The 13831-nt window shown below is 41.0% G+C and overlaps 1 protein-coding gene across 6 annotated transcripts in view; it reads left to right on the plus strand.

Annotated features, from left to right (window-relative positions):
• LOC141106055 (solute carrier family 22 member 15-like) overlaps nucleotides 1-13831 on the plus strand; it is a 658271-nt gene that overhangs the window by 478851 nt on the left and 165589 nt on the right. For 5 of the 6 annotated variants that reach the window (XM_073596433.1, XM_073596429.1, XM_073596430.1 and 2 more), the window contains one exon: nucleotides 10474-10546. The exons of the other annotated variant lie outside the window; for it this stretch is intronic. In XM_073596433.1, coding sequence (XP_073452534.1) covers nucleotides 10474-10546 — 73 coding nt within the window. The remainder of the gene's footprint in view (nucleotides 1-10473; nucleotides 10547-13831) is intronic. 6 annotated transcript variants of the gene reach the window in all.

The following is a 13831-nucleotide window of genomic DNA, read 5'->3' on the forward strand; positions in this document are numbered from 1 at the left end:
TGACAGTATTCATAATGTTCTCACTAACCTAAATAATAGCCAGCTATATCCTTGGATTGGTTCAGTAGGATGAACAGAAAGGGGTTCCTCATAAGTTGGGATTTTAACGGACCAGAAATGGTGGGTATAATACAAAAGTACAACGTTTATTGTGAAAAATTGAAAAATCAAGAGTAAAATTAATTAATAAAAACAAGCACATAACATCACATATGATGGCATTGAATGGAACCAGAGGATAACCTATTGGTCAACTGCCTATGGGTATAGGACAGAAGAGGATCCAATGCATTTCAACAGAAATAGTGAGGGTCTTCTTCAGGGACAAAGGGTTATGCAGTTTCAAATTCCTCAAAATTAATGTGCTGATGATTCAAGGATTAGAAGTCATAGCTCAAGAGCAAAATAAAAACTGCTAAAAAATGTGCCAAGTAAGCAGAGTCAGCACCACCAGACGGGATCCCAGAACCCAGATCGGAATACCCCAAAAGGGGCCAAGTTAAAATGAAGGACAGGTGATTCTTGGGTGTGACTCCAAAGATCTTAAGAACATGGAGTATATAAAATCACTGGGTGTAAGGGTGATGACATGCACCAATATAGCCACAGACTGGTATGAATACAGTTAAAGATGTTTTTGCTGAATTCAGCATGCACACAAGCATCAGGGCTAGGGAGAAGGCTAAAGATGAAATATTGGTTACAGGTATTATGCCAGTCCAAGTAGTGCAGCAGTGCAGTGTGCAAGTAGCGTCTCCCACGAGTAGTATGCTACTTTTCACTATTTCTGTTGAAAAGCATTGGATTCTCTTGTGGCCTATACACATAGGCAGTTGACCATAGGTTATCCTCTGCTTCCATTCAATGCTATCATATGTGATGTTATGTGCTTGTTTTTTTTTATAATTGTATGTTTATTTGTTTTTTCCATCAAAAATACAAAGATGTTGTAATGGTCTTATACAAAAAAACAGAAGCATATCCTAGTGGATGGTAACACATACATATGACAGTCTCTAGGTAGTGTGTAGTCCATCTTATAAGAAGTTTGTATAACATTTAAAATAACTGTCATCAACATGGGTGTCCGCAGAACTTTTTTCAGTAGGGGGCAGGTGGGGGGGGGGGGTGGTATGATGGATGCTTCAAAAACACCCCCCGCTGCTGTAATTCAGGTGTCCTGCGCCCGAAAAGGGTCCAGGCGCCTGAATAGGGGGTGGCAGCGGCGGCCATAGATAGATTCATGCAATGCATGAATCTATCTATAGGTGATAGAGGGATGGCAGGAGAGAGGGGGCGGCGCCCGTGCGCCCTTAATGCACGGGCCTCCCATGTGTTCTCATTGCATTCTCTAGGCTATATAAATTATATGGGCATGGACTGGTCTGGTACGCCTGGCCTGAGTAGTAACTTCTAATACAAAGTGAAGAAAACATGAATTATCTCTGTATTTTAGTCATGATAATAACAACATAATACACTAAAGAGACATATCTTTCCAGCAAATTAGCAATAAATAAATCAAAATGCTCATCCTCCTGGGAGTCCTGGCTGCTACTAACTGCTGTTACCTGTGGTTCCTCGCGGGTCTTATGTTGCCTAGGCACAGGTAGCATATCACTGGGCGGCTCACACTTGAGTGGGCGGTGGCAGTGTCGGCCCAGATCTACATAGTGGCAGACTGCCAGCATATGACTCGGCTCGCACTTGAGTGGGCGGATCCATCTACAACAACACACCTACACACTACACAGGCAGCCAATCAGTGAGGAGGAGTGCGGAAAGGCTGAGCTGCCAAGTGGAGGACACAGGACAGTGTCAGGACAGGGCAGAGAGCAGCGTAGTAGCAGCTGCAGACCTAGAAAAAAAAGTCAGTGGAGGCCGCGGCGGACATTCCAACACAGACACAGTGCAACTGCAAGCCAACACCTGATGATTCCGGGGGGGGGGGGGGGGGGCAACACCATGGATTTCAACATTGCATATATATATTAATAAGAATAGGATTAGCTAATTTGAGCGGGTAAAGACTGGTTGTGTGTATGGCATTTAATCAGATGTATGGGATGTTGTCTCTGGATTGAATGGGGAGTTATCCCAAGGATCCCATATTTTTGAGAATTGAGGTAAGGAGTCATGGATCACTGCTGTCATACGTTCTATTCTACGTATCTGTGTTATGGTCAGTATCAATTGGGGTTGTGTTGGATAATTGGAGGATAGCCAGTGGAGATAAGTATTACCTTCTTGGCAGCCAACAGAATATAAGACATCAATTTTTTAGCGTGTTTAGATATTTCAGGGACTGGGAGGCCTAGTAAGTAATGGACCGGGAAATCCATCTCTAACACAGTCTAGAGTAAAGATTGGACCGAGGTCCAAAATGGTAAGATTAACAGACATTCCCAGAAGATAGGGTAATGTGTTCCCAGATCCTGTAGGCATCTCCAACATTTCTGGGATACAGAGGGATCATATTTATGAATAGCCTCCGAGTCCTATACCAGAACATGAGGACCGTATAAGCTGTCTCTCCTCTGCTGCACGCATCTGGAAACTTTCGATGTGTAGTCCCAGATCCTTTGCCATTGAGGGAGGGATATAGGGGTCTGAATTATCTTGGCCCATTTTCACATGTATACATGAGCGTTTATCGTGGGCGGGTTTCATGCATGGAGAATTTTGTATATAGAAGATATGAGACCAGGTACGGGCCTTGGGTACTTCAAAGGCATTAGGCTTTTCTAAGGTTAGATAAGGTGATATAGAATGAAAATAATGTTTAAATTGGAGATAAGAAAAAAAGAGCTTTTTGGGGATTTCAAATTTATTTTGGAGATCCTGGAATGAGAGTAGTTTACGAGTCACAGGGTGTACTAGATGACGGAGCTGGAAAATGCCCGCCTGTGACTATGGATACATGCTGGTGTAGGATAGGCTGTCCGGGATATCCAGGTTAAAAAGTATGTTTAGGAGAGGTGGGCATGGAGAAGAGAGAGAGAACTTTTTTTGGCATTTTTTCCAAATGGAGGGGGTAAATAACATCGGTCCCAAGCATATATTTCTCAGCTGGAAGATAAAGGTGGTTAGGTCGGACCAGAGCATTTTAGCAAGGATGCACAGGGCTGGTAATGCTCAGTTCCAATTCTGACCATCTGTTTGTTGCAAATCAAGTTGACCAGGAGATGGTCGGTGTGAGATGGGTAGCATAATAGTATTTAGTAATGTTAGGGGCTCCCAGCCCTCCATGGGAACAAGGAGCAAATACCACTGTGCTAGCAATCCGGTGTGCTTTATTACCCCAAATAAATTTAGTAAAGACCCGTTAAATATTTCGGAGTTGTGACATAGGAACTGCAATTGTCAAAGTTTCAAAGAGGTATAAAAACTTCGGGAGTATAGACATCTTGAGGACATTTATCCTACCTAGAAGAGACAAAGGACACTCCTCCCATTTACGTAATAGCCTGTGTGTTTCCGAAGTTAAAGGGATGATACCTTTCTGTAGAGAGGTAAAAAGTTCTATTAAATGGGGACTTAGAGTTGGGAGGAAGGTCTTATAATAGAAATAGGGTAGGCCGTCTGGTCCTGGTGAATTGTGTGATGGCAGGTCTTTAATTACCCCAGCTATTTCTTCTGGTGTGATAGCAGTGTTAAGTGCGGATTTTTGGGAGGATGACAATTTGGATAGTTTTAAAGGGTCAAAGAAGGAACTGAATTCATCTTGGGAAAATAGATGTTTAGGGTCTGTGTGTAAGCAGTTATATAGCTTTTTATAGAATTCCCCAAAGACTTTAGACATTGTTTGCGGGCAATGAGTTGGAGTTCCATCATTTTGTGTGAGAGATTCAGGGTAGGAATGGAATGAGCTTGGTTTAAGCTTGTTTACTAGCATTCTATGAGGCTTATTAGCATACTCATAGAATTTCTGCTTAGCCCAAAGAAGGGATTTGGAGCATCTGTTCATGTCAGTGGATTTCAACCGTCCATGTAAGGGGGTGACTGTATGCAGACGTGCCACCGTAGGTGAGGTAAGCAGCAAGTTCTCTGCTTTACGAAGCTGAGAAAGGATATCAAGTCTCTGAGCAGCAGAGTATCTCTTTAAATGAGAGCCAACCAAGATACATTGGCCTTTTAAAGTAGGCTTTGTGAGCCTCCCATAGGGTAGACAGGTCAGCCATAGTATGTTTATTCAGTTGAAAGAACTTGGATAGTCCTTGGGACAGTTGAGTTTTAGTGATAGGGTTGTGGAGAAGATAGTCATTAAGTCTCCAGTGACAGGTTCTAGTTGCGGATGAGGAGTGTGAGGTCAAGCTGAACAGAGGAATGGTCTGACCAGGTTATGGGATTTAATTCTGATGCGACTGTGGATGTCAATAGGGGGGTCGTGACAAAGAGATAGTTTAATCTGGAGTACATCTTGTGGGGAGGGGAAAAAAATGTAAATTGTTTATGTGTGTAATGTTGAATTCTCCATATACAGTGGGGACAGAAAGTATTCAGACCCCCCTTACATTTTTCACTCTTTGTTATATTGCAGCCATTTGCTAAAATCATTTCAGTTCATCTTTTTTTCCTCATTAATTTACACACAGCACCCCATACTGACAGAAAAAACACAGAATTGTTGACATTTTTGCAGATTTATTAAAAAAGAAAAACTGAAATATCACATGGTCCTAAGTATTCAGACCCTTTGCTCAGTATTTAGTAGAAGCACCCTTTTGATCTAATACAGCCATGAGTCTTTTTGGGAAAGATGCAACAAGTTTTTCACACCTGGATTTGGGGATTCTCTGCCATTCCTCCTTGCAGATCCTCTCCAGTTCTGTCAGGTTGGATGGTAAACGTTGGTGGACAGCCATTTTTAGGTCTCTTCAGAGATACTCAATTGGGTTTAAGTCAGGGCTCTGGCTGGGCCATTCAAGAACAGTCACGGAGTTGTTGTGAAGCCACTCCTTCGTTATTTTAGCTGTGTGCTTAGGGTCATTGTCTTGTTGGAAGGTAAACCTTCGGCCCAGTCTGAGGTCCTGAGCACTCTGGAGAAGGTTTTCATCCAGGATATCCCTGTACTTGGCCGCATTAATCTTTCCCTCGATTGCAACCAGTCGTCCTGTCCCTGCAGCTGAAAAACACCCCCACAGCATGATGCTGCCACCACCATGCTTCACTGTATTGGACAGGTGATGAGCAGTGCCTGGTTTTCTCCACACATACCTCTTAGAATTAAGGCCAAAAAGTTCTATCTTGGTCTCATCAGACCAAAGAATCTTATTTCTCACCATCTTGGAGTCCTTCAGGTGTTTTTTTTTTTTAGCTTTCATGTTTCTAGCACTGAGGAGGGGCTTCCGTCGGGCCATTCTGCCACAAAGCCCCAACTGGTGGAGGGCTGCAGAGATGGTTGACTTTCTACAACTTTCTCCCATCTCCCAACTGCATCTCTGGAGCTCAGCCACAGTGATCTTTGGGTTCTTCTTTACCTCTCTCACCAAGGCTCTTCTCCCACGATAGCTCAGTTTGGCCGGACGGCCAGCTCTAGGAAGGGTTCTGGTCGTCCAAAACGTCTTCCATTTAAGGATTATGGAAGCCACTGTGCTTTTAGGAACCTTAAGTGCAGCAGAATTGTTTTGTAACCTTGGCGAGATCTAGATCTGTGCCTTGCCACAATTCTGTCTCTGAGCTCTTCAGGCAGTTCCTTTGACCTCATGATTCTCATTTTCTCTGACATGCACTGTGAGCTGTAAGGTGTTATATAGACAGGTGTGTGGCTTTCCTAATCAAGTCCAATCAGTATTATCAAACATAGCTGGACTCAAATGAAGGTGTAGAACCATCTCAAGGATGATCAGAAGAAATGGACGGCACCTGAGTTAAATATATGAGTGTCACAGCAAAGGGTCTGAATACTTAGGACCATGTGATATTCCAGTTTTTCTTTTTTAATAAATCTGCAAAAATGTCAACAATTCTGTGTTTTTCTGTCAATATGGGGTGCTGTGTGTACATTAATGAGGAAAAAAATGAACAGAAATTATTTTAGCAAATGGCTGCAATATAACAAAGAGTGAAAAATTTAAGGGGGTCTGAATACTTTCCGTCCCCACTGTATCTAGTAAGTTGTGCGATCTGATGAGTTTACGTAAAGAGGTGGATTGACGTTCCACCTTAGCTGAAGGGGTTGAGGAAAATAATGTGCGTCTGTCTCTTCTAGGGGACATAGTCATATTAAAATCTCCTCCAACAATCATAAAGGGTTGAGCATATTTTCCGAGTTTCCCAAGCACATCAGTGAGAAACTGGATTTGACCTGAGTTGGGAGCATAAATATTGACCAGAGTAAAAGAGCGTGAGAAGTAATCGCAGTCCAGGAAAATATATCTACCATGGGGGTCCATATATGAGGATTTCACTCTCAGGGGAAAGAATTTTTTAATCAATATGGCATTGCCTGCTTTACCAGAGGGGTCAGAGGCTGTAAATGAGACAGGGAAATGTTTTGCAGCAAATTTAAAGGATCCCCCAGAGGGAAAGTGAGTCTCCTGGACTAGGATTATGTCAGCAACTGATGATTTGAACCCCTTCAAGGCTAACCACCGTTTATGAATGGAGTTCAAACCTTTCACATTATAAGAACCCGTAAAGCCATAATGGTATAACATGGTTATGCTGTAGTTATCGTTAAAAATCAGAAACAGAAAAAAAAAACAGAAAAAAGTCCATGGTGTATCCTGTGGAGGGAAAGCATGAGGTTTAAACCGAATAAACAAAGAGTGAAAAATATGTCAAAAAAAGACCTATAAAAACATACATTTTTTGAACTTTATCCTGAGGGGTCAGGACCACTCAGGATTTCACAGCCGTGGCCGTGGATCAAAAAGAGGCGCATGAGGGGCTCCAACTTGTCTGGAGTGATCCCCGCCGTCTTCCTACGAAATATAAGAAAGCTTGTATCATAATCTGTTATAAAGTCAACCCATGGGTATGGGTGAAAAATTCCCCAAATTAGGGGGAACTCGGTAAAGTGGGGTCCGAAGCAGGATCAAACAAAATATATCAAAGGGAGCTCTCAAGTTGGGAGCCTGGGAAAGGGAGTGGAGAAGGTCTTCTGCGATTTCTGGCGAGCAGGGGTCCAAATCCGACCTGGATGCTGGTTTAGGCATTGCAGGGAGTGGTATGGGTTCCTCATCTGGCAGCGGTGGAAGACCAAAATTGCGTATGAACTAGGGCTGCAACTAACGATTATTTTCATAATCGATTAGTTGGTCGATTTATTTTTTCGATTAATCGGTTAATAACCTTAAAAAAAGTGTGTTGTAATATTTAGTTAATATGTAAAGTTTTTAAAAAAAGCAATTTATTCTTAAATATCTCTATGCAGTGGTAAATATAAACCAACTATATGGTTAGGGAGCAAAATATTGAATCCACTCTGAGAATAACAGACAGAAGAGATATACTGTATATACACTATTAGAAGAGAAATACAGTTTTTTAGCCAATTTGTTGTTGGGCAGATTAAAAAATACAAATTGCTGCAAAAACGCATTAAATGCTTTTCTGCAGCTTCTCCATTGAAGTATGTTGAACCAAAAAAGCACAGTTTTGCGTTAAAAAAAAAAAAAAAAGTCCTTGACCCTTTCCAAATACGCAGCGGCTGAAAAAAAGCATAGATGTGAACTTGTCCCATAGGAAACCATGTAAATGAACTGTAGTGTGTTTCTGCAAAAAGCACCAAAAACACATAGATGTGAACCAGGTCTAAGACGTTTAGTAACATAAGGGGGTTAAAAAAAAACTAAAATGAGCCCTTTATAGTACAAAAAAGCAAATAATCGCTACTGTAAGGAGTTCATTTTTTTTACTGTAGAACTGTGAAAGTAATATTTACAGTAGCGATTATTTGCTCTTTTTGTACTATAAAGGGCTAATTATATTATGTTTAACCCCATTATGTTACTGGCCGATTAATCGATTATGAAAATAGTAATCGATTAATTTCATAATCGATTAGTTGTCGATTAATCGATTAGTTGTTTCAGCCCTAGTATGAACGCCTCGCTTTCCTGGAGATCCCTCGTGGAAAATTGGGTACCATCTCGTGATGGGGACAAGCGAAAGGGGAAGCCCCAGCGGTATGAGATTTGTGGTCACTGGGCGAAAGCTGCGAGGGTTATAGGTGACAAATCGCAAAAAATTTTTATTTTTGCACCCTTAAATTCTAGCCGTGTTTTATTGCGGGTGGCCATAGTTAAGGCTTCTTTACTATTATAGTAGTGGAAGCGTACTATAACATCCCTGGGATTTGCCCCTGCAGGGGGCTTAGGGGCCAGTGACCTGTGTGCTCCGTCCAGGCGCCAGTTTATGTCAGGTATTAGGGGGACTATGGTGTTAAAGAGGCTTAGCAGATATGGTCAGATCTCCCAGATTCAGGAATGCCCCTGATACGCAGGTTCTGACGGCGTTCCCTATTCTCCAAATCTTCTTGTTGGGATTGAAGCTGGGAGACAGATTGTTTTAAACCTGCATTGTCTTCTTCCAGAACATGAACTTATTGTATTAAGTCATCAAATTTAGTTTCTAGAGTGTCAGTATGTTCTCCTTTGTGAGTTATCTCCCCCCTCAATTCTTGGACCAGCTTCCCCACTTCTCTGGTGATGTTACATGTCAGGCTTTGCAAGAGAGATTGCAGCTTATTGTTCAGTATTTCAACTGTGAGGGGGGCTGACATCTCTGTGATTGGGGTGGGTGCAAATAGCAGGGGAACGTCCCCTACCTCTTCGTGTGTGTCTGCTAGTGCCGGCGGGGCGCTTTGCATAATCGAGGCCGGGGATTCGGACCTACGCAGGAAGCGGTCCAGAGTTTGTGTAGACTGCAGCTCCGGGGTGTATGATGAAGACGTTTGCTTCAGCCTGTAGTTCACCATGGGTTGCCTGAAAGATTCGGCGGTCCAGTACTGATTCGCCCATGGCTGATGCAGCTCTCGGTCGCTTTGCGGGAGCTATGGAGGGCGGCGGGGATCGAAGCAGAGGAATTACACGTCCACCATCATCGGATGCTGCGCATTCGCTTATGTGCTTGTTTTTATTGATTCATTTTACTCTTGATTTTTCTATTTTTCACAATAAACTTTGTACTTTTGTATTATAACCACTGTTTCTGGCCTGTTAAAATCCCAACTTTTGAGGAGCCCCTTCTGTTCATTGTCTGTCTGTACTAGGGATGTGGGCAAGAAACAGTTTATCCAGATAGCTGGCAAAATTCATATATACCTTTTATCTGAGAAATATGGAAGAAGCACTGGGAAAACCAGTTTTGTTCTTAAGGGTTTATTTTCATGAACATGAATGCTAGGTGCCTGATTGTCATGGCCAATGCTTCAACTTTTGTACAGTCAGATTGACTGACCTGTATAAAGAATAGAGACTTAGAACTCTGTCACAAAAGTATCTGACATTTTCAGAGTGAGGTCAGCTGTGTCCATCTTTTTCTCCCATGACAAGGTTTTTTTTTTTTAATTTTCATTATGGCAGTCAATAAATGTGATTGGCAATAGTTGTGGGATCTATAAGAAAATGGATGTTAATGAGCAGTGCTTACAGTCATTCAGAAAATTTCACTAAAGCTTGAAATTTTGAGATAATCAAGCCCACTGTGACCCAGTCAGAGGGCAAAACTGCAGGCTTGTGATCAGAGAACATCTTTATTTCTTGCCATACCAGCTCAAGACTGTAAATGTGTTTTATAAGTACGACTGGGAATATTATCATGTCAGCCATGACAAATATTGATAGCCTTATCCTGATTCGCATTGTTATTTCTCATCTCACTCCCACTTACACATGTCAGTATCATACTGTCAAATTGCAGGAACTGTCTTTATGAAAATATTTACATGTAGCTATTCTGTTGTGCTGCGTCACTGGCTGTAGTTTGATTTTTATAGGGGGGCGGGGGTCCATGACTTGTCTTGCATTTTATTGCAATCATGACCACAGAAGTAGTAGGTTAAATCGGGCAAACTTATGATCTTGATTAAAGTGGGGGTGCAGACATTTTTTTTCTGTTTTGTTCAGAATGGGAAGACTTAGAACCTCTGGAAAGCTCTTAATTCTGTTTGCTTCATCGTGGGAAAAATTCCCCTCACTTCTTGCCCTGGTAACACAGGGACACCATGAGGAGTAATCTTGAATAGAGGACACAGTCACTGACGTAAGCCCCCTTTTTTTAGTAGAGAGAAAGAATTAAAACAGCTGACTTTTAATGGTAGCCTTACACACTTTCCTAAAGAATGGTGATCATAGGGATAGTGCCATAAAAGTGAGACAAGGGATACACAGACAATATATACTGAAAAGCTGATGGAAGTTTTAACTTATTCTCTGTTCTCACTCAATCCAAAATGAAACTAAATTCTTCAAAAGTGGTGATTATTTTTGTAATGCTGCAATATTGTTTTTTTTTTTTCCCTTTCAGAAATGCTGGCTTGGGTGTGTGTGCCATGGCATGCAGATTTGGTGGCATTCTTGCCCCTTTTGTACCATCCATGGTAAGAATTAATCTTTTTTGTTGCACTTCTTTTTAAAATAGAATGCAATCTGAAATGTATAAATGTACTGGGGCCATAAGTTGAAAAAAAACAAATGTCTGTCAACTTCTGCCTCTTATAAATGCCAGCAGTTCCAGATAACATATACTGTAATACAGAAGGCACATGTTGTTTGAGGGCCCCTTTAAATGGAAAATTTGCAAAGTCAAAGATCAAATTTGGGTCTGTCTGTACTATAAGATCCTAGATTTATGGATGATAAATTTGGGAAGCAAACAAATATGTACCCATACAGACTTTGAGGTTTTAAGTTTCAGAGGTAGAATTGATTAAATAAATGTTGCGTGAATCATATATATATATATATATATATATATATATATATATATATATATATATATATATATATATATATATATATTCATGATTCTCACACTGATAACGAGATAATAAATGCTTGAGAGATAAACATACATTTCCTCACAAAAGTGGATGCACAGCACTCTACCCACTAAATACAAAAGCATCCACTTTGTGAGCAAATAAATATTCAGTGAATGATTTAATGTTTAAAAAAACTAAGGAAAGGTCATTGTAAGGAAGTAATGGCCAGAAATATGAAACTATTATTTATCTGAAATAATCTGGTGTATAGTTAAAATGCCAGCCACTTATGAATGAGCGAGCAGCAACACATATTGCCTGTTTTTTACATAATAAAATCGATTTAGACCACAAAGGTTAAACAATGTTTTTTCATACTTGTATGACCAAGTGGGGCCAGTATTAAATCTCTTTTTTTCAGGATGGATTTTAAGCAAAACTGTTTAGCTAAAGCCGAGATCGAATCTGCACCCCTCACTTTAAATACTTTATCCTCTTAGCTATTGAATAGCATATTTCAGCAGGTATCAGAAAAAGGTTGCATTGACTGTGAACTGGGCAATTGGGGAATACAGATGTTAGAGACTCTGATAGTGTACAGCAAGGGCAGTGAAGGAAAGCAGAAACACAGGAGTTTAGTGGGTCTGGAGGGGAGTAGGTTTCTGTGTGTCATCTCTCCTTCACTGCCCTTGCTGTCTACTTGGAGTCTCCAGCATCTGTATTCCCCAACCCCCCTGCTCGCTGTCAGTGCAGTGTAGTATGAGAACATTTTTGGCTTTTACTTTCCCTATACATGCTGTCAGAGCTTGGATCTAACAATGATTTACTTTCATAAAAGTAGAACTTTGACCAGGCTGCACTGCTCATGTTGAATAGCCGGCAGCTCCAGGTGCCTTAATGCCACATTGCTTTGTATTTCAGCACCTTAAAGTGTTACTAAACCCACAGCAGTAAAATCCAAAAAGTCTGTATATGAAGTAAATAATGCTTATACTCCCTGTGAAACCTAAGGGGTTAATCCTACACAATGTGTAAAAAGGCTGTTTGATACTGTCTTCTCTGACCCCCCCTTTTTTTTTTTACTGTCCCCGATCCATCTGCTGATAGTACAGAGCTTTGGAGTGTGTTTTTTTGAGAGGGTGCATGTGATCAGCACAAGGAAAATCAACACTGTCTAGAAACAAGGTCAGGGGTCATGCAGACTCATAGGACAGTCAGAGGAGAATGAAAACGCCTCCTACAAACTTTAACCAGTGCTCAGATGGACACTGATAGAAGTCATAAGACTGCTATACACTGCTCATGAGAAAAGGTATTTAGCAGTTTATATTTACTAAAATAATTGCATTTCCATGTTCTGTTTACTGTGGGAGACCAGATCACCCTACTGGTCAATATTTGCATATCAGGGCACCCTGATCTTTAGGGTTCCCAGGGTGCCCTACAAATAATAGAATCAGGTGTGTACACACATGAAGTTGCCTTGTGTAAAAAAAGACATAGCAGTTTATCCTGTTCATTCTACCCAAAGATTTACCAGATAAAGGTCAGGATTTGCACACATGGAAGCTCATTTGGTTTTGATGGCTCTTTTATAGAATACATACACCACCAGCTTATTGCAAAAACGACATATTATTTTAATTACTTAAAGATAAGTCTGGGAAAAACAGGAATGCCCCCCCCCCCCCCACTGCAAGGGTTAAATGCATGTTTATGTCTAGAGGACCACGAAAAGCAAGATCTTACGCTCCAGCAGTGGACTGTCCCTTGGCTTCTTCATATCCAGCACAGGTCTTTGGGCTCTGCATTGGTCTTGATGATGTCAGAAGGCCTATGACCGTCAGAGAAGAGGCTACAGGGACTGGTGTTGCAACCCAGTAGGGCCTTGGTGCGAAGCGGTTCGGGTGTGTAAAAGTGCTTTTTACAGTCCTCTAGACTATCATTTAACCCCTACTGTAAAGGAAGTATTTGTGTTTTCCCTGGAATTCAGCTTTAAACAGATAACCATATAGACTTAACTAACAAGGCAGCTCAAAGAGAAACTGCCATCTGCAGTGACCTATAGCAACTAATTAGCATTACCTTTCACCGAATTAAAACTGAGTAGAGCGTGAAAAAAGGGTATTTATTCCTGGGCTAGGGATTACTGCACTTTATACTTATCCTTTGCCTTTTTTTAATTTGCGGACCTGTGATTGCAGCGGTGTTTCCTGTTTTATTTTTTAATTTTTTTCAATGTATTCATTTATTGGTTTATTTATATGATTGTTGTTGCTGTATGTCCTTATACATCATCTATTACAGTGAGGGAAAAAAAGTATTTATTTGATCCCCTGCTGATTTTGTACGTTTGTCCGCTGACAAAAAAATTATAATATAATTTTAATGATAGGTTTATTTTATCAGTGAGAGACACCAAAACAACAAAAATATCCAGAAAAACGCATTTCAAAAGTTATAAAATTGATTTGCATTGAGTGAAATAAGTATTTTGACCCCTTCGCAAAACATGACTTAATACTTGGTGGCAAAACCCTTGTTGGCAATCACACCAGGTTTGCACACATCTCAGGAGGAATTTTGTCCCATTTCTCTTTGCAGATCCTCTCCAAGTCATTAAAGTGATTGTAAAGTCTTGTGTTTTTTTTTTTTTGTTTTTTGTTTTTTTTAAATAACAAACATGTTATACTTACCTCCCCTGTGCAGTTGGTTTTGCACAGAGCAGCCCAGATCCTCCTTTTCTCAGGTCCATCTTTGCTGTTCCTGGCCCCTCACTCCTATCAAGTGCCCCCTCAGTCAGTAGCTTTCTATGGGGGCACCTGAGCCGAGTCAGAACTCCGTGTATCCATTCAGACACAGAACTTCGACCTGGCCCTGCCACCTCTCTCCCCTTTCTGA

This window comes from Aquarana catesbeiana, linkage group LG08, assembly GCF_042186555.1.
Source record: "Aquarana catesbeiana isolate 2022-GZ linkage group LG08, ASM4218655v1, whole genome shotgun sequence".
Lineage (NCBI taxonomy): Eukaryota > Metazoa > Chordata > Amphibia > Anura > Ranidae > Aquarana > Aquarana catesbeiana.